Source organism: Barbus barbus, assembly GCF_936440315.1.
Source record: "Barbus barbus genome assembly, chromosome: 6".
NCBI lineage: Eukaryota > Metazoa > Chordata > Actinopteri > Cypriniformes > Cyprinidae > Barbus > Barbus barbus.
Window position 1 is genome coordinate 22,418,243 of NC_136734.1, and position 22,072 is coordinate 22,440,314.

Here is a 22,072-nt window from a genome sequence, read left to right on the forward strand (position 1 = left end):
ACTTACACTCAAGTGTGAGCATAAAACTAAGAAAAAGGTCAATACAAAATCTTTGAGACCAGGAAAGTTGAGTGTTGAGTAAAAGGTGTCCAGATCATTTGTGTAAGAAAAGAGTATCTGAAATAACAGATGTAATCTTAGACATTTCATTGGTTCAGCACTGTTATTCTGTTTCACCTTGCAGATGAGGTCTTTGGTGGTCAGCAGTAGATCGTGATAGTGTTTGGCGTTGGCTGGATTGACTCCCTGTAGTTTAGCTGTAGGGAGTAGGAGGGCGGCGAGTGTCTTCTCTGGATCTCCAGAATTTAGGGCTTCGTTGATCTCAGCAATAGCGATGACTCCTAGACAGGGAACATGGGAATTTTATGTGCTCAACAGTTGGAATATTCAATGGAATATATATATATATATATATATATATATATATATATATATATATATATATATATATATATATATATATATTAACATGTTGTTTCAAGTTCATATATAATGTTTTATATTATAATTGAATGTTGATCAAAGCCTAAATGTTTACTTGTGAGAATCTTTAAATGTTCAATCATTTTTTTTTGTGAGATTTCAATACATTGGATAAATGAAGTTCAATTCATACACATTATGGAGTAACTTTCTATAAAACAAACATTCTTTGTATGCTAGAATTTAATCATCTTAAAAAGTTAATTGTATTTCAAAAAACCATCTATGAAACACATCATTACTAAGAAGACCACTTAGTCTGTTTTTTGAAGTCTGAAGTCTCTTATGTTTACCAAGGCTAGTTATTTGATTAAAAATACATTAAAGACAGTAGTATCGTAAGATATTATTACAATTTAAAATATCTGTTTTCTATTTTCATATATTTTAAAATGTAATTTATTCCTGCAATGACAAAGCTGAATTTTCGACAGCATGATGTCACATGATCATTCTGATATGCTGATCAAATCAAATCAATATGCTGATTTTGTGTCCAATAAACTTTCTTATTTTTACTTTTAATAATTTTGTGGAAAATGTAATACATTATTTCCGGATTCCTTGACGAATACAAAAAGAACAGCATTTTTGTGCAATAGAAATCTTTTGTAACATTATTAATGCCTTTACTATCACTTTTGGGCAATTTTATACATCCTTGCTAAATAAAAGTGTCAATTTCTTAAAAAACCTTACTCACCACAAACTTTTGAACTATATTGTATAATTTATTTCAAAGTTTGCTTACTCTCATGTTCCTCGTGCACCTGGACATTGACAGTGTCGATGCATTTCTGAACATCATTCCAGGTGAGGAACTCTTGACCCTGAGTGAGGGACTCAGCTCTCAGACGGATCAGTGTGTCTGCGTATCTAACAAAGCAAAACAACCACTTAATGAAGTAAATAACTAAATTGTGTTTTAGTGTGCCATATAGTGTGACACCTCTCTTTTTCAGTCAGTAGTATCACTGTACCTCTGTAAATTGTCAGCATCCAGACCACTGAAGCCCAGTGGAGAGTCACTGAGCTGCTCAATGACGGCCACAGAGTCTTTAGTGTCCAGCACCTCATTTAACACAGACACAGCAGACAGCATCTCCACAGCTACACACAGTTCCTCATGAGTAAGACCAGCCTTGTTCTGAGATGGTAAAAATGAAAACTAGCTTTGTAAGTAGGGACAAGAAAGAGCTACACATGGAATCAGAGAGTTAAGAGAGCTGACCTGACAGCCGAGCTGCAGGCTGAAGAGCTCGGCCTGGTACAGGCTGGCAGCAGTGTGATAGACGATGGGTAACTGGGCCTCTGGGTTCAGAAGCGCCTCCACGGTCTCTTCTGGAATGCCTCGTCGAATAGCTGCATTGATCGCTACAACCGCTTTCTGCTCTGTGTCCATTAAGAGCACAATAATTAATAGTATCAGACAAACAAACAAAACAATCATATAGGTTCAAACTGAATCGGGAAATACAGTATAAACTGCTTTTAGAAAGTTTTTTAATAGATCTGTATCGTGTATAATGGTCAATATTGATAATTTAATCTCAGTTTCCCTATTTTAATATTTACCTCAGCCATTATCAAATGTTCACTAAATCTTTAAAAACACTTTTAACACTTTTTTTACTTTTAATTCTTACCTTATTAATACTGTTAAATGTTTAGAAAATCTCAATTTGTAAAAAAAAATCATATTTTACATTATAATGTTGTGATGCATAAATTCACTTGTCATGATTTTGAATGAGAAACAATAAAATACAGAGCATATCTAGATACAGTGGTGTGAAAAAGTGTTGGCCCCCTTCCTGATTTTTTATTTTATTGCATGTTTGTCACACTTTAATGTTTCAGATCATCAAACTAATTTAAATATTAATCAAAGATAACACAAGTAAACACAACGTGCAGTTTTTAAATTAAGGGTTTTTTTTATGAAGGGAAAACAAAATCCAAACCCACATGGCCCTGTGTGAAAAAGTGGACTCCAGCGACCCACAGTGAGAGCCATTATCCACAAATGGCGAAAACATGGAACAGTGGTGAACCTTCCCAGGAGTGGCCGGCTGACCAAAATTACCCCAAGAGCGCAGCGACGACTCATCCAGGAGGTCACAAAAGACCCCACAACAACATCTAAAGAACTGCAGGCCTCACTTGCCTCAGTTAAGGTCAGTGTTCATGACTCCACCATAAGAAAGAGACTGGGCAAAAATGGCCTGCATGGCAGAGTTCCAAGACGAAAACCACTGCTGAGCAAAAAGAACAAAAAGGCTCATCTCAGTTTTGCCAGAAAACATCTTGATGATCCCCAAGACTTTTGGGAAAATACTCTGTGGACTGACGAGACAAAAGCTGAACTTTTTGGAAGGTGTGTGTCCTGTTACATCTGGCGTAAATGTAACACAGCATTTCAGAAAAAGAACATCATACCAGCAGTAAAATATGGTGGTGGTAGTGTGATGGTCTGGGGCTGTTTTGTGATAAATGGAACCATGAATTCAGCTGTCTACCAAAAAATCCTGAAGGACAATATCCAGCCATCTGTTCGTGACCTCAAGTTGAAGCGAACTGCAGCAGGACAATGATCCAAAGCACAAGAGCAAATCCACCTCTGAATGGCTGAAGAAAAACAAAATGAAGACTTTGGAGTGGCCTAGTCAAAGTCCTGACTTGAATCCTATTGAGATGCTGTGGCATGACCTTAAAAAGGCGGTTCATGCTCGAAAACCCTCCAATGTGGCTGAATTACAACAATTCTGCCAAGATGAGTGGGCCAAAATTCCTCCACAGCACTGTAACAGACTCATTGCACGTTATCACAAACGCTTGATTGCAGTTGTTGCTGCTAAGGGTGGCCCAACCAGTTATTAGGTTTAGGGGGCAAGCACTTTTTCACACAGGGCCATGTGGGTTTGGATTTTGTTTTCCCTTCATAATAAAAAACTTCATTCAAAAACTCCATGTTGTGTTTACTTGTGTTATCTTTGATTAATATTTAAGTTTGTTTGATGATCTGAAACATTAAAGTGTGACAAACATGCAAAAAAAAAAAAAAATCAGGAAGGGGGCCAACACTTTTTCACACCACTGTACACTATATTCTAGGCTATTTTATCAGCTAGTCAAGGCTACGTGTATGTGTGCAACATACTTCGTATCTCGGCCTCTGCAAACTCATTACAGGTAGTGATGACCCTCTGAATCTCTTCCCTGTCCAGCCGAGCACCTGCACCAGCATCCTGCATACAGATGCCATAAACATTCTCATCAAACTCATTTGACTGAAAAGTAATTTCACCTGATATGAAAAGCCTGCTTTAGTACCTTAACTTTATGCTCTCTGTAGGATGTAAAGTGGTCCAGGTAAAAGCTGGAGTTGCCATCAAGGACTCCCACAAGACCAAGTGTAGGCAACCTAAGGCTGGCTAGCAGGGCTTTCTGATCCTCAGCATCAAGAGCTTGATTTAATTGTTGAATAGCTTCTGATGCTAGAGTGAGAAAAAAAAAAACTCAATTATAATATTTAATATATATATATATATATATATATATATATATATATATATTCCACCTAAATTTTAAGTCATACCGTTGATGTGTTTTAATTTTTTCAAACTTAAAAAAACAACATAAATTAACACATAAAACACTTACTGTTCACAAGGTCTACACTGCTCTGGATCTCCTGCTGAGTCAGCAATTCTTCATACACATCTCTCTCTTCAGTTGCAACAGATGAGCGCTGAACACACATACACACACACACACAATATGTCCCAATTTATTTATTAACAAGACTTGTCATAGATTTGGTGGTGCAGAGGACAGAGTAAACTCAGGGAAAGTAATGAGAATACTATTGGTTTGATCCCAGCAAGACATGAGATATCACCATTGTGCCTGTGAGCAAAGATCTTAACACCAGACTAAAACTTAAATAATAAAAATCCCTGAGCAGTAATATATTATTCGCACAACCTTAGATGTGTACACACAACAAAATGACTATTCAACTGAGCCAACATCAGGGGATCAGGTGATACTGGAGTCAGCAGAGTGTGTGAGGAGAGTTAGAGGGCATCAGCATTTAACTAGCAAGGCTGATTCTGTTATGTTTTAATCAAAATCCTGCTGATTTTGCAAGTAAAGGAATGCTGGAGATTGTTTGAAAGGGGGCTGCAAAAAGAAACACAGACAAACTTGCTTTGCAGGAAACCTTTGGATATTTGCTTTCAGCAACTTATGAATAGCCCTCCCTGTAAATTAGTGCTCAATCTTTAGGTTAAAAAGATTCAGATATGCATGTGTTTGCCTATGTATGACTAAGGCGTTGTTCATACAGTGCATAATTTCAAAAACCCTATTTAAATCAGATTTTAAATCACATACAAATGTGGTTTGCATTGGTTTTTGTAAAACATTATTTCTGACAGGCAGAAATATTTTCATTCTTGCAGCATAATATCCATATGGCTGCTGAAAATTCTGCTTTGCCATCACAGGAATAAATTACATAAAATAACTTGCCAACCACAAAACTTTGAATGGAAGGGTTTTTCTAAACTTTTAATATGAATATCTAATTTACCCGTCCCGAAGCCTGATCCTCTTTCTTCCTCTTGGCTTTGCTCAGTTTGTCCTGGTAGGCCTGGGCCAGTGGTTTCTTTGTGTTTCTCAGTAAGGCATTGGGGTTCTGCAGAGCCGCCATTGTGCTCTCTGCATGACCTTTGTCAATGGCTTCATTAATAGCAAAGACAGCAGCGTGTACTACAGATATAGATAAGAAAGAGAACAAATACATGTGATCCTGAGAATGAAGATTATATGTATTTAATTTAAACATAAGAATAAGAGAAACAGGTGAAGCCACTCACATGCAGCTTCATCTACTGAAAGCTCATTGGCCAGGATGCCATCGATCTTGCTGAAGGTGGGCATCTGGATGCCATATTTATCCAGTTCTTTTCTCATGTTGCTGATTTCTTCCTCTGTGGAAAGAGAATATGAAATGTCATCAATTAGGCAACATTTTACATATATATTTTTATTCTATTACTGACAAAACCATTAATTTCTGGTAACCTATGACATTTCATAAAAGATCTGCAACTGTAATGCATTCGAAAAACAACAACGGCTTTCTTGCAGTTCAATCTATGAATACAGATAGAGTTAGTGACCAACATAATATCCATACTTATTCACATCGAACAAATCAAGGGCCTCGTTACTTTAAATCATTTTACAATACACCTTCAAAGCGTGTCAACACCAAACCACTACAGAAATAATTCTCTGCAAAAACAGCTTGCTTTAGTCTTCATCCTTACCAGGTCAAGAAAATATGATCATATTACCCCAATGTTAAAGTCTCTGCACTGGCTACCTATTAAGTTCCGTATCAGTTACAAAATATTACTACTTACTTTTAAGCCCCTAAATAGTTTAGCTCCTGTGTACCTAACTCGTCTTCTATCACGCTACAATCCATTCCGCTCCCTAAGGTCACAAAACTCTGGACTCCTGGTAGTATCTAGGATAGCAAAGACCACTAAAGGAGGTAGAGCTTTTTCACTTTTGGCTCCCAAACTCTGGAATAGCCTTCCTGATAACATTCAGGGTTCAGACACACTCTCTCTGTTTAAATCTAGATTAAATTCACATCTCTTTAGCCAAGCATTCACATAATGCATCTCATAACCTTGTACTTCAGTTAGATCTGATCAAATGCACATTTTCATTCTTTTGCTTGGGTTGAACACATCATTTTTTGCTTAGTTGGAAAAGCAGCTACGCTAATTTCTCTCCATTACCTTCTCTGTTTCTGTAGGAATTACACAAGCTTCAGTCTGGATCCAGCCCTTACAAAGACCTGAGAAGAGATGATGCCAACCCCCAGAGGACCTCAGATGATGCCAACCCTCAGACAACATACAAAACTACTACATTTTGCTAGAAGTTTGATTGCAACATATAATCATTGCTGTTAATAGTGTTCACCGTCTGTTTGATTACATGACATTAACTAACTGCTTGACTTTTACCATACATTTCTGCCATATGGACATCAACTTGAGACCACTGATAAGCTATTACTAAATATAATGAAATATACTTGAATGTGTTTTCACTTTCATTATTACTTCACTACATACCACATCATTATGAAAAACTCAGTTTTCCTGATGAGATATTTTATCAACAGCAGCACAATGAATAAGCTGAGGAGTTGCACTCTGAACAGAGCTAAAGCAGTCATTACAATCCCATCATTAATCAAACCCAAACAGCTAGGTTTCTCCAGAGTGTTCACTCTCATTAAAACCTGAGGCATTTTCTCCTTTTCTTTCTCCAGTGATCTGAGCTGACAGAGGTGGATCTACACTTCAGTTGTGGATATAATTGTATGGCTGTGCTTGGGTTCTGTGATTGTAAGGGAACACCACTGTATGTGCTTTAAATCTCAAATGGATTGCAGATACCACATTTTTATGACTGAAGTAATAGGTTAAGGATTAGCCTTTGAAAGAACAATTTGTTTATTGTTAATATACAGTATTACTATTGAAAATATTAATATGTACTGTGGTTACAGGCAGATCTTGTACTTTGGACCTAAGCTAAAATTTTTACATTTTTGTGAATGACTGTGGTATACCTGTAAAGTCTACTTTCCCCAACAAGTCCTGGATCTGAGGAGCAATTCCCAATTTGTACAGGTACAAGCTACACAAAGAAGAACATATAAATACATAAATAAATAAATGAACTATATAAAAGCGAGAGAATAAGATATAATAAGAGACAGCAGAGAAAACTGGTTATGAGAGCTGAGTTGAGGATGCACAATAATTTTGGAAGTTAAAATTATTGTGTATTTTCATTTCTCTCCAAAATGGTAGAATAATAAAAGAATTAAGTTTCCCCAAAGACAGTCGTTCAATCATTTACCACAAATTTCATACACAGTACACTAAATTCAAGACAATGTAAGGATATGAAACATAAACACAATTAATTCACTACATACACACTTCAAAAGTAAATAAAAAAATGCACAACACACACATGAAAATATCATAAAATCACATATCGTAAATCTTAAACACTATTTCTTCAACTCTCTTGGCCTTACTATAATATGAAGGAGCAACATGTCTAACTGAAAGTTAAACTTTATTAAAAAGATATATTCCAAAGCAATTCCTGTCCTAGGCTTTGATCATACAATCATGCAGCAAAATAAATAGTTGATCAACTTGTCAAAATATCCTCAATTCCTATGTTTAGTTTTTGATGTTGAATGTCAATTCAACTGCACAATGAAACTCTATGGTATTTTAATGCAAACTCTTGCATTAAAATATCACTTGGTAACAGCAGCCAAATTATACAGGCAAGCGACATTTTCCCAGTTTGATACTGCATTGTGCCCTAAGGCCAAAACCGGTTGAGAAGCACCGTTTTAAATATTTCACTAGCCTTATTTGCAACACAAAGCATTAAAATCATATATGTGGTTCTAATGCTCTTCCACTAGATGTCAGTATGCAGTTGAGTTAAGTCAAGCCCTATACAGTTCTGTAAAAGGAAAATAGCCTGCAGTTAGTGTGCAACACATGCTGGAAACTGCATTAAACTTTTATCTGTCGACTGATTGAGGACAAATAGAGGAGTACTGAATTATTGAAGGGTTTAGAGTGGAGTGCGCCTGAGCGTTTATGCATGACAGATAAACTTAACATGCCTTCCTTACCTTTGACCCCTACATCAATAGCCAGAGAGATAGACACAGTCTGGTGTAAAATATCCTCCGTACTACAGAAGGGCCAAAGGTTAAGTGGTTTAACGGATATAAGAGATGTAGGTCACTATACCTCATGAGTCACAAGCTTGATTATTGTTTAGAGCCAAACTGATAGCAGAACTATGCAGACAAACATTTCCTTTATAATAAAAAAAATGTCCTTGGTTATCAAAGTATAAATATATAACACGTAAATATTTTAGATAAATATGTAAGCGTTACTGTGTCATACATAATGTATTATTAGACATATTTTTAACCTAAAACATTGATGATCTTGGAAATAAAATCAAACAAATACTCGTATACATGTGTCTACTCTCTAATGCAAAGTATATGCTGATGGTGATTTAATGATGCCTGAGCCACACAGGATTTTCTCTGGGCACAGTCTCAGTGTTGTCTAGTCTTACTGAGCGGGTTAACTACAGGGTCAGGAAGGAAGAGCGTGTGCAAGACAGAGGGAGGAAGCCAAGCAACCCACACACAAGACATAGAGAGAGAAAAAGAGAGCAGGAAAACACTATAAATCATTTACCGTAAAAGAAGCCTTCCTGTGGTCATTCATTAGACACAGTCCCCGGTGCACACCAACTGCTAATGTCTAAATGTTACTATTTGCATACATTAAGATACTAATGACTTACCTGGCTTTTTTACTTCAAAATGATTCATAAACCATTTTCTACACTGAGTCAGTCTATGGTTTTCTATAAAGTGAATGCTAAAAGAAATTTTCTGAGAAAAGTGGTGCTGCCCATGCAAAACTCACTGTCACAGGTTCACTGTTCTAGGATCTTGTGGGTGGTTGTCAGGGTGTTGCTATGTGGTTACTAATGTGTTGAGTTGTGGTTTTTCAGAAAAGCCCACCCATTCTCTGTGACATTGTTGAACTAAATATAGTTTGGGTTCCTTCTTAAATGCACCCTACTGTTCAAAAGTTTGGGGTCAGTGAGATTTTCATATTTTTTTGAAAGCAATGCCTTATGCTCACCAAGGTTACATTTATTTGATTGGCATTTATTCTGTGATGGCAAAACTGCAGTCTTCAGTGTCACATGATCCTTCAGTAATTATTCTAATATGCTTATTTGCTCCTCAAGAAACATTTTCACATTGTCAATGATAAATATAGTTGTGTTACTGAAAATAATAATGATGCATTTCTTGGATTCTTTGATGGGTAGAAAGTTCAAAAGAACAGCATTCATTTGAAATACAAATCTTTTGTAACATTCCAAATGTCTTTGCTATTCAAAAATCTTACTTCCACAAACTTATGAATGATAATGTACATTTGTAACATTTTCAAGCTGTGGAGATTAACATTAGTTAATATATTATGAATGAACAACATGTATTTATAAATAAGCATTAATATACATTTTCAGTGTAACAGTATATTTGTAAATGATCATTAACCAAATAGATAGCAATACAAATAGACCTAATAGAGAGCAATAACCAAACAGAACTTAAAAATAAATCTATCTTTACTGTCACTTTTGATCACCTCAATGCTTTATTTTATTTAAAAAACATACTATTGTAAGTTCATGGTGATCAATTCTGATCATAGTTTCTCATGAGCCTTCATTATAAAGGCAGACATTTACAGTAGGACAGACGAGACACTGCTTTCAGATTGTATGTAGCATATTTACACTGGTGGCAAACTACGACAGGAAACAGAAACCTCTGCTAATCTCTGAGTATACACTTCCTGCAGGGGAGGGTGGGAATCTGATATCATAACAGTGCAGGATCACACCTCAAGAGTTAATACTTCAGAGAATTAAATCCTGAGCAGGCCATACAAACTGAATGAAGATTATCCATGAAGCAAATAAAAACATAAAACATTAACTGGATGGATGCGCTTACGTCTTATGGTACTGTTCTCAGAAAGTCAATGACCTGAGGACGATCTGCATAACAGAGGAGGTGTAAAAAAGAGTTTTGTCTCTGGAGCACAGTGACAGGAAAAGACCTAAGACAGGCAGGAAGTTAAGCAGCAGGCCTGATGGGTAGATGTACCACAAGGCACCCCCTAGTCGCACCATTACCCCAAAAAAACGTCTGCTTTTCTCAGTGGTGAGATTGCCATGACAATAGCTGCCAAGAGGAAGCAGCAGTCATACATGCTGATACTCTACAAACCTGCTGCTATAACTGAGAGATCGTGAAACCATGACCACAGAGTAAGCGCCACTTTTATAATTTCAGGTTATGAAACCTGATGAAGCAAGCAAACTTTATTAGTTCACAGCCTGTGAATCCGTTTTAAATATTCAGTGAAAAAAGGTCTTTAGTACCTCAGTGCATGAATGCAGTAGATCACCTTGGGCATATTCTTGCGGTCATACACATCAGTGGTCTCAGGATAGAATATCTGAAAGAGGAATAGCAATATTCAATATTGTAATAAATAATACACTACAATTACTTTTTTATACACTACAATTACATTTCCATTCCAACGTTTGAGGTCAGTAGGATTTTTTTATATGTTTGTAAATACAGTTAAAATGTAATACTGTGAAATAGTATTACTATTTAAAACAACTGTTTTCTATTTGAATATATTTTAAAATGTAATTTATTCCTGAATTTTCAGCTGCCATTACTCTAGTCTTAAGTGTCACATGATCTTTCAGAAATGATTCTAACATGCTATTATTATCAATGTTGTAAACAGTTGTGCTGCTGTGATAAAACAAATTCAGGATGATGAATGTAATGTTCAAAAGAACAACATTTACTTCAAATAGAATAGATATGTTACTGTCATTTTCAATTTAATGTGTCCTTGCTGAATAAAAGTGTTCATTTCTTTCAAAAATTAAATGGATACTTAACCAAGAATTAAAGTTCTGTGATCATTTACTCATCCTAATGTTGTTTCAAACCATATTGATTGATTGATTGATTTGCCAAAATATCTTCTTTCATGTTCCACAGAAGAAAATCTATTTTATTCCAATAAAGGCATTGCTACAGCACACAATGACAATGACATTCTAGAGAACTATGTGCTGCCAACTTTATTCGCAACAGTTTTGGAAGATCGATCCATGTAGATCCGTACAGAAATAATTTACTGAGTCTGAACAGGCCTCCAGACCTGAGCCCCACTGAACACCTTCAGGATGAATTGAACAGCAACTGTGAATCAGACCTCATCACCCAACATCAATACCTGACCTGGATGCTCATTTCTGAATTATAGAAAATCCTTACAGCCATTTTTACAATCTAGTGGCAAATCTTCCTTGTAGCAAGGGTGGCCCATCTCCCAAATAATGTCAATGGTCTTGAAAATATTTAACAAGCACATATGGATGTTGTGTTTATATAGTGTATCTATCTAAACATGATGCCCTTTTGCTTCTGTGGCTTTGTGTAATGCACTGCACATTACAGTTTTGCATTATACTTGGAGGAAGCTTTTGTTTTTCTGCCCGTGAGTGAAAGGGAGAGAAACTCAGTCAAAATGATTGACAGGGCCATTGCTAATTTAGGTCAACAACTCAAGCCATGAGTAAATATTTAATAAAAGCCTTTATCCATTCATCTTATAACAACAGTAAAATAATTATCCACCCTCCCATCCAAACTGTCAAACTGGGCACACAACGTGCATAGGACGCAGTTTTGTTTTGTTTGATTCAACCAACTTTTTGAATGTTAAAGTAATGAAATAAACTGTTATCTTCAAAGAGAGAAGATGGCAAGGATATGTGTGTGTGTGTCTGTTTCTTTAAAAGTGTGTACTTGGGCCTCACCTTGGGCAAACCAACGGACTCCATGGCTCTGAGCCACTGCACAGTGTTATCTGTGTGTCTGAAAAGTAGTCCTGAGTGCTGGAGAAAGTACAAAACAAAATAAATACATGTAACAGTAACATGTTTCAAGCACATTTCATGAACCATTAAAATGGAATTACATTTAATAAATGCATCATAACTATGTGAAGCAAATGAGCCATTGAAATGCATCAGACAGGTACACTACCGTTCAAAAGTTTGTGGTCAGTAATTTGTTTTTGTTTTCTGAAGAAATTAATACCATCTAAATTAAATAATATTAGGATTGCATTAGGATGCATTAAATTGATCAAAAGTTGCTCTTCAAAAAAAAGTTAAATGCTCTTCATTTGCACTTTATATTCATCAAAGTATCCTGAGAAAAGTATCATGGTTTACACAAAAATATCAAAAAGCACAACTGATGTTTCTTGATCAGCAAATCAGCATATCAGAATGATTTCTTAAGGATCATGTGAAACTGAAGACTGGAGTAATGGCTGCTGAAAATTCAGATTTGCCATCACAGGATATTAAAATAGTTCTTTTAAATTGTAAAAATATTACTGTTTTACTGTATTCTTGATTAAATAAACGCAGTCTTGCTGAAAGTAAGAGACTTTTTAAAAAACATTTAAAAAATCTTATCGATGCCAAACTTTTGAACAGCAAAATAGTTATTCTAGAGCCAATTTACTAATCATATTTCATAGCAAAATTTCACACCTTATTCACTATCCAATTTAATTAACCTTGTACTAAATGCTCTTAAATAGCCATAATTATAATTAGTTTCAACTCAAACATGCCACCTTTCTATGCTGTGGCATGCAAATTGAGTTCACCACAAAATTATCGGGTGTGTATGCATCATTACCTGATTTGCATAATTGCTTTAGTGAATCAGGTACTAAAACAATGCAGATAGCATGTGCAAATAAACATCACTATCAGTGGGCACAATTCAGTCTCAGGGAATTCCCGCCCTACTCTTTCTCCTCCCATGGGAATGAGACTTTTAGGATGTGAGGATGTCGGTGTTGCATTTGAAAAGGCACGTCCAGGCAAAGCACTGTGACATATTGGCTATGTTCACAAAGTCAGTGTTTGTGATTGACACCTATATTTACTTTATTGGTGTGACTTTCCAAATGCACTTTTCAGGAGCAGCTGTGTGAATGTAAGGTAATATACAGTAATTCTGTGCTGAGCTAAATAGTTGCTAAACACCAATAAATAACATCAGAAAATGAGTACCTTATAACGAGATTGGTCCAGGTCATAAATCTTCTTCTCTGACACCAACTGGGGAGCAAAGAACTTAGCCAGTTTGCCAAGATAGACGCCATTCCTCAAGCCGTGCTCCAGTTCTGTGGTAGGAGGCAGCTGTTCCCCCAGACATGCTTCCATCCATCTGAAAGCAAAAGGTTCCTGTTTTAGCTATTCAAATGATAGCAACATGGTTTTACATGCATTTATTTATGCATTATTTATTGAATATACTTCAACACAGATTTTTTTCTGGAAAACAAGTGTGCTAACAAGTTAAGCCTTGGAATGAATTACAGAAGAGGAAGAACTAAAGGCACACAATCAATTAATAAACACTTTTTACCATGAAGGAAGCACCATCATGCCTATGGGCATCAAAACTTCACTCTCGGCATCATAAAACATTAGCTAATGCTATTTTTCAACTTGTTAAACAAGCAAAAATGTTGCAATCTGGAGATGCTTATAAAAAATGTATACCAGACCATGGTTCACTAGTTCTTCAGTTCAGTAGATGTCCCCTAAAAAAAGATCACAGCTTGTCTTTCTAATACACTGCGATGCTTTATTATTAATATTCATTTCAGATATGAGTTTCCAAAGCACACTCAAATGATAAAAACTCAAAGCCAAATGTTATATATGGGCTTTTCTGGCATGAACAGTTAATATCAAGGTTAAGGTACTACTGTCACCCTTCATCCCATGAGAAGTCTACACAGAAAACTGCAAAAAAATGTAATCTCTAAATGTATTCCTTCTTACCACTCTTTCACATCAGAAAAAAAAACAAGGAAATGCTGGCTTTTCTCTATTTTAAACAAAAAACATCATGCATCACAAAAAAAAAATCTCACCACAAAAATTTAACTCATATTTAATGTTATAAAAATGCTAGTGCTGTCAAATGATTAATCGCGAATAATTGCATACAAAATAAAAGTTTTTGTTTACATAATATATGTGTGTGTGCTGTATATATTAATTATGTATATATAAATACACACACATGCATGTATATATTTCAGAAAAATATGTTATGTTTATTAAATATATTTTTATATAATATTAATTATATGAATATATACATGTATATATTAATATATACAATTAAAAAAATATATGTACTGTATGTGTGTGTATGTATATATACATAATTAATATGCACAGTACACACACATATATTATGTAAACAAAAACTTATTTTGGATGCGATTAATCGCGATTAATCATTTGACAGCACTATAAAATGCACTATAGACCAAAAGTTTGGGGTCTTTTTTTTCTAAATTGAGACTTTTATTAAACAAATATGCATTTGATCAAAATTTAGAGTAATGCCTTATTGTTATGGGTCTGGTGTGTATCAAACAAAGCGCATAATGAAGGAGTCAAAATCAAAGAGTATCTTTTAATAATCCAATGACTGAGAAGGGCACAACCAAACGTAAATCCAAAATAATAGCAGACAAAGGAACATGGGAGAACACAGGCTTTAAATACTAAATGTAATCAGGGAGGAACAGGTGTGTAACTAACTAATCAAAAACCATGGAAACAAACGAGGCAGGAAGACGGAGGCATAGAAACTAAACTAAAACAGATCATACATGTAACATATCGCCCCCCTCCCGGAACGGTGCGTCCTCGTACCGACAAAAGTCCAATAGAGGAGGGAGGGTGGGGGTTCAGGAGGCGGGCGTGGAGCAAACGAGGGGCAGGCAAAAGAAAATGGGCAGAAAAAGTCCAAGAAATAAGTCCATGGGGAAGTGGATGGTGGGAGAAGCCAGGGAGGAGCCCGGAGCAGGAGGAGCCAGGTGGAAATCCAGAGGCCAGCCAGGATGAGGCCCCAGGGCGGAGTCGAGGGAGGGAGGAGCCAGGGTCGAGAAGGCCTTGACGACACCCTGGGGACGACTGACGGAGACTGAGCCGATGGACGAGGAGCCCAGGATGGAGCCGAGCAGACAGAGAGCCAGGGTGACATCGAGGGTCCGGAGGGCCTAGGTGGAGCCAGCAGCTCAGGCGACTGGGACGGAGGCGGGGATCCGGAATGCCGCGGCGGAGCCGGAGTGACGGAGGACGAAGGTGGAGCTGAAGAGAAGGAGGAGCCTGACAGAGCCGGAGGGGCGGAGTGACGAGGCGTAGCCAGAGGAGTGGAGTCCCAAGGCGGCAGATGGTAGATGACTGACCAAGGCGGAGCCGGAGGGACGAGGGAGCCCGGTGGAGCTGGTGGGAGGACGGGCCATGGTGGAGACGAGGGAGCTATGAGCCAAGGTGGAGCCCATGGTTCGGAGGACCGAGATGGAGTCCAGGGCTCGGAGGCTGGAGGTGGAGACAGGGGATCCTCACACCTTGGCAGAGCTGGAGGCTTGAAGTCCCGAAGCGATGGATCAGAGCGCCCAGCTGGTGCAGACTGAGGGTGAGCTGAGGGGCTGACAGGCACCAGCGGGACTTGGGCTGAGGAACTGACTGGTTTGAGAGGAGGCGGGAGAGGTAGGCTGGGAGGGAACACAGGAGGATTTGAGCTGGGCGGAACTAGCGGAGACACAGGAGATTCAGGGCTGGATGGAACCAGCGGAGACACAGGAGATTCAGGGCTGGATGGAACCAGCGGAGACACAGGAGATTCAGGGCTGGATGGAACCAGCGGAGACACAGGAGATTCAGGAGCATAGGGTAGTACTTCTCCAAACCAGTCTAATAAATCCACTTCAAAGATGTTCAAAAGTTCCTCAGTATGGTTCCCAGAAACCAGTTGCAGCTTACCCTCAGTCGTAGAAGTGTGGGCGGGGCTTCCCTCCAAGCCCTCGATCACCACCAAAACTCCCTCGGGGACGGACGATGTTGCCAGCTCACACACTGGCTCAGGCTCTCCGTCTGCAGTGGGCTCAGGCAGTGACTCCGTGCAGCGGGATGACGGCTGGCTGGTCTCTGGTACATGAGTGGGGTTGGAGATGTCTTCCTCGGCAGGGCAGACGGAGAAATACAGTCCATTATTTTCCAGCACCCACTCCACACAAGTGGCTAAATTCTCCTTTGGACCGGTGACTGAGAAGGGCACAACCAAACGTAAATCCAAAATAATAGCAGACTGCAACATGGGAGATCACAGGCTTTAAATACTAAACGTAATCAGGGAGGAACAGAAAACAGGTGTGTAAACTATTATGAATTAGTAGTTCATTAGTCTACAGTCTCAATAAGCATGCAGTCACTTAACACTCAATTTCCAGATCACGGAATCATTGAAATTCACCTGGATCATCCAGGACAACAAACCACATTACAAACTGGTTGCTAGTCAGTGACAAGCTGACAAACATGACCTTTGACATATTCAGAGAAAGCCATATTGTCATGGCACCTACACTGGCATATCTTTTCTCTTGCCAGTGAAGAAAACTGGCATTGGGCCCTTCAGGGCTGCCCAACCAACTGACAGCAAAGTGTCCTGCCTTCAGTTCACAAATATGGGGAAGTCTTCATTTAAAACGATCAAATATCTGTAATTCACCCCTTCTGCTGATTCATGGGTTATCTATGCTTAAGCAAAAGGGTCTATAATCAGTGTTAGAACTTACATATCTGGTTGGGTAAGAAACATTACGCTATGCACTGAAGAAAGCTATGCTATGTAGAGTTAAGTGAATCAGTTAAAACGTCAATATTATCCTGCTGTTTGCAAACCTTTGGTTAATCATTTGTTAAGTCACTTCATTCCTACAGAAATGAAAACAGAGTTTAGAGTTGGTCAATTCAGAGGTCACAGGTGAGGTCACTGGCGCACTCAATTCATTTTGAGGTACAGCAGAATCAAAACAAAGATTATGCCATAGTGGGTTGCATCATGATTCTGATCAAAGAAACCCTATTTGATATCTGATGCTTCTCTCTAATGGACCATAAGATGACATTCCATGCATGTCCATCCAGCTCTTTAGGTTGATTTAATTAAAGACAACATAGATGAAATGACAATGGCTAAGAAAACATTCTGCCCATACATGTGTCAGCAATTCCCCAGCCTCCCACAAAACCTGCTCTGTTTCAACACATCTGCTAGAGCGCCTCTAAATTACATCACACTAGTACATGAGATCACATCATTGATAATATCTAACCAACAATGTGACATACAGTTTCAGTATCAAGATTTCATGTCATGATTTTCAGGCTAAAACTGAGCATTGGCTGTTATAAAACGTGCCTTTCAAAGCAGAAAACAAATTAAAAGAGCAATAAGTAATGTTAATATTTCACAAAGGTCTTAAACTTCATATGAACAGCACTGATGAATGATAATGCAAAACAAAATCTATTTTTCAGTTGACCATAACCATTATTAAGTATTGCCACTGCAGAAATGGCCTAGTAGCAGCTCAATATGTCATCCATGATTAATGTAGTCATTATAGAGCTGTGACGTAAAAGGCAGCTGACGGGAAAATATAAGTCAATTTCAAGCGATTCCCTCTGGTTGAGTGACTCACATCTAATGTGCAGGCTATAGTAAAGACAAACTCACAGTGTCTACAGTCTAGCTAGTCATGAAGATGTATATATATTTCAATTTCAGCAGGCAACTATTTTTACAGCTACATTATTATTCCAGCCACAATTAAACACAACAATGTATATACAATTACATATGATTAAGCATATAAATCGTCAGTTTGTTGTTTTACACACGTGTACACAGACATTATTTCATACACGACATAGTGAGATGCATAAGAAATCTTTAGACGAGCCCATAACAACAAAAGACAATACTTTATTGAACCTTTTCTGATAAGAAGTGTGAGCTGCAAATGCGAGCATTTTTGATGATCGTATCTGTCCTGTCCACTCGTTTTATCTCGTTTCATCACAGCTGTCGTCGGTTTTTTGTCTGGCAAAAGGCAGCAGGTATGCCTTAAAATTTCAAATTGGAGCCTCTACAACACTGATTCGGGCACCCAACATCACAACAAGATGATATTTTAAGCTCCTTATTTAGCCGAATCTGCGCTGGTTTGAATGGGCCGCCTCCAGTTTTCACTTTGTTTTGCCTCCAGCTAGTGCTATGACGTAATTGTGACGTCAACCCTAAAGGGGTCTATAGTAAAACATCTACTACATTATAGTGAGGTGGTTCTCAAATGGTTTGACTTCAGTTCATCAAGAGGTGACTCAGCATGTTTATTGTAATCAAGTAAAGAGGTACAATATTTCTGCCCTTAAATGCAAACATTGCATGGTTAATTATATATATGCTGCGTTATTATTCACCTTTAACCCTCTACTGCATGGTGTAGCCATATGGCAACATACACTTTGTGTTCATTTCCTTGCCACTGTCTCTTTAAGAGAACATTCTCACTTTTTTTGTTGGAAAGAGAAGACCTTAGTTTAGCGAATGATGTGCTTTGGTTAAGTCACATGACATGCAGTTTTTTTTCTGCGGCGCGATTTCTGATAGACTGCCATCTCTTGTCAGTAGTTGCTGAAAGCAAACTAAAATGTCAGTAACAAACGTGTCACACGCACAAAAAAATCATAAAGATCACCTCAGATAAGTTATAATGACATATTCACTACTCAAAAAAGTTTTTATGAAATTAGTTTTTGGTAAATCAATCAAATGTATGTGTTGCCAAGCGGCAATAGTGGAGTGATATCATTGCAATAGTTAAGATAGCTAGCTAGGTCAGCTGCAGTCTGTTTATCTGTAACAATAGCAATATTAATGCTAATGATATAATGTTGATAAGTTGTATGTTAATGGCATGTGTATAATGGATACAATCTAATTTAAATGGCAATTTTACTAGGATGAAATGTACCAAATGTGAGGTATACCTGTGTCTCACCTCTGAAAAAAAACTGCTGTGAAGTTTCAAACATAAAGTTTCAAGGATTATTGGAGGGGTGGGGGGGCTCAAGCCTCAAATTAATAGTCTTCCTCGCATAAGATTGCGTAATGTTGAATTTTCATGAACTGCAGTGTTTTTGGTTTTATGTCAGTGTTTTATGATACATGATATACAGTATTATATTTGTATAATAACTGTATAAATTAGAAATTTAAATAACATTCTTGAAAAATTTTATGAAATTCAAAGAATATAAAGCATTATTCAGCTAAAAAGAATGGAATAAATAAAAGCAGAAGTTGTTGGAAAGTATGTACAGTATAAGGTTATAAGTACTGTGTTAAAGCTTATAATAACACCAATTGAATCACCACAAACATTTCTGAGGAAAAATATTAACTATAAGTAAACTTACACTTATTCTAAGTTAGATCCAGTATTGTATGTTGTTGCCGTGTGGCAACAAATCATAAAGTACCTTAAAATAATATTTTAGTTAAGCAATTCCAAGAAAAGAAAAAGAGTCAAATATTTTTTTTTATAGGTCTATCATAATGTGTGCGGTAGAGGGTTAACATGTTTGTTCTCTGCCTTCAGAGACCCCCACACTTCTAGGTTATATCATATATAATAACCTGTAGCAGATCTATGCAGGTGGAGCTGGGGAAGGTGGAGGATTTCAGAGAAACTCTGCAAGTGCAACGCGAATGCTCTAATGAAAGCTAACCCGCCATTTAAATGTAAAGCAGCAAGCTTATTGGCTGCATATACAACATGAACAAATCAGCTTGTGCCAGCACTGTGAATATCATCAGTTTGCGTTAAGGACCCACCAGCATGCACCATCTAGGGTTTCATGACAGAACTTGGCATATATTTGGAAAAACATTGGTAACGAAACAGTTTCAATAGTTCCTATTGATTTCCATGATATTTTTGACCATATGGGAACTGAAGCTGTTTACTTACCAACATTCATCAAAATATCTTTCACAGAAGAAAGAAATTCATACGGGTTTGGAATGACATGAATGTAAGTAAATGATTTCATTTTTGGGTAAACCAACCCTTTAAAGGGAAAAAGATGCATTGCACCTTTTAGAATGAAAATGAGCATTGCTTTATCAGGATATGTGGCAGACCCAAGCAGAAGAAGAGTATCCGGCCACTGTGCACACCTCTCCCTGTCCCCACTGCTCTCTACCAACAATGCAGCCATCTGTTACACTCTCTATGAGCGATCTGACTGTTTACAGCCCTCAAGTGGCACTTTCCTGTGATTGTTAGGCTGCAGGGGTTCAAACTGAAAGAAAGATTCAAAACTCTGCTCCAGACCGACCATGACTCATAATAAACAGCTTTGACTAATAAGTTACTTTACAAGTTTTATATACTGTTAATAGAAAATAACAGCATTACTGGTTTTGAGGTGAGGGTTCTAACAGCAGAACTGCACCTTGGAAACACACTGTGGGATATTATTGCTTCAGCTGGAGAAGGAACTGCAATGTGCCAAAAATATCTATTGGTTCTGGCAGTTTAGTGTCAGATGAATAGGACTGAGGCACAGAGGTCAACAACACATTTTTTTTTTTACTTTTCCCCTATTTATCTGACTGCATGTGTCTGACATGCTACTGAATAGAAAACCATTACCTGCAGTAAACAGGGTCTGTGTGCTGCCTACTGAGGGGGTGACAGGGCAGCTGGAAGCATAATGAGAGAAAATGGACCAAACCAATCTCAGACTATTAAAATATAACTATTTTATAAATTGTAAATTTAAAAAATACAGTAAAAACAGTTGATTATTTTCTCTTTAATACAGATGATGCCAATATATTTTTCGATGAATCGCTATGTTAGCAATAATAACGTTACCTGCTTGACGGAAATAGTTGCTAGGTTTTCACAACAAATCCAGCCCAATTGCTACTCAAAATTAACCCAAAACTGGCCCAAACTAACCACATTTCGAGGGGGTCCCCCGATAAAAATCGCATTCCGGGGGCTAAAATACACGTTTATTGGGGTCACTTCAACCCACGGACATAAAAAACAACCCGCGGCAAGAGTGATAATGTAGCACAATTCCACGGGAAAACTGCGGACTTGGCAACACTGCGATGGATAGTAATGTCTACAATGGACACAACTGCTGTCGCGGCGCGACCATAACAGCTTGAAGTTAAAATTTGGCACGGTCTCCCTCCCTCCCTGCTGCACTAATAGTAGTAAGGCTTTCCTCTATGTATCCATATCCTAACAAGTACAATTTTAGCTGTATTATTTGTGTCCCCTTCAAAAATTGCTCTTGAGAAATTTTATGTTTACTACCCCCACCCCCCCAAATGTTAGACGAAATTTACGCCCCTGCAAGTAACGTTTCTTATTATTATCGGTAGGGCTGGGTATCGAGTTCGATACTTTTTAGGCACCGACCGAATTGCCTCGATACCACCGAGTATCGAAAAATGTCTTGTCGTTCGGTACCAAATTTCGATACCTAAGGGGTTAATCTCATTAACGTCAGTGAGCCAATAATCCTGCAGCACTAGGTGTGTTTGACTAGAAGCGGCAACGCGCTGATAGATCAGTGTTTGACCTCCGCGAGAGCGTTTCGAAAGCACACGGAGCAGTCCGCTCTTTAAATCGCGCAGTTTGTTTATTATACACAGACTGAAGCTCGCGTGACCCTCGCGGTCATTTCAGCGTCTGCCGCCTCACTAAATGAGGACATAAATACATTAACAACATCTGCTCTGAAAGTCACTTCGTGAGCATTTTACCGTTTGATTTGAGTAAAACTAGCGTCATATCATATACACACAGAACTGTAA

General features: G+C 37.8%; 1 protein-coding gene across 1 annotated transcript in view; it reads right to left on the bottom strand.

Annotated features, from left to right (window-relative positions):
* The window catches only part of LOC306871965 (ras GTPase-activating-like protein IQGAP2), a 54,317-nt gene that overhangs the window by 21,568 nt on the left and 10,677 nt on the right, over window positions 1–22,072 (bottom strand). The window contains exons 3-15 of the mRNA XM_079420256.1: window positions 13,363–13,519; window positions 12,085–12,162; window positions 10,615–10,691; window positions 7,151–7,218; window positions 5,367–5,480; window positions 5,081–5,259; window positions 4,147–4,234; window positions 3,817–3,980; window positions 3,644–3,731; window positions 1,715–1,875; window positions 1,464–1,630; window positions 1,235–1,359; window positions 178–341 (exon numbers count right to left, since the gene is read on the bottom strand). Of these exons, the coding sequence (XP_079276382.1) occupies window positions 178–341; window positions 1,235–1,359; window positions 1,464–1,630; window positions 1,715–1,875; window positions 3,644–3,731; window positions 3,817–3,980; window positions 4,147–4,234; window positions 5,081–5,259; window positions 5,367–5,480; window positions 7,151–7,218; window positions 10,615–10,691; window positions 12,085–12,162; window positions 13,363–13,519 (1,630 nt within the window). The remainder of the gene's footprint in view (window positions 1–177; window positions 342–1,234; window positions 1,360–1,463; window positions 1,631–1,714; window positions 1,876–3,643; window positions 3,732–3,816; window positions 3,981–4,146; window positions 4,235–5,080; window positions 5,260–5,366; window positions 5,481–7,150; window positions 7,219–10,614; window positions 10,692–12,084; window positions 12,163–13,362; window positions 13,520–22,072) is intronic.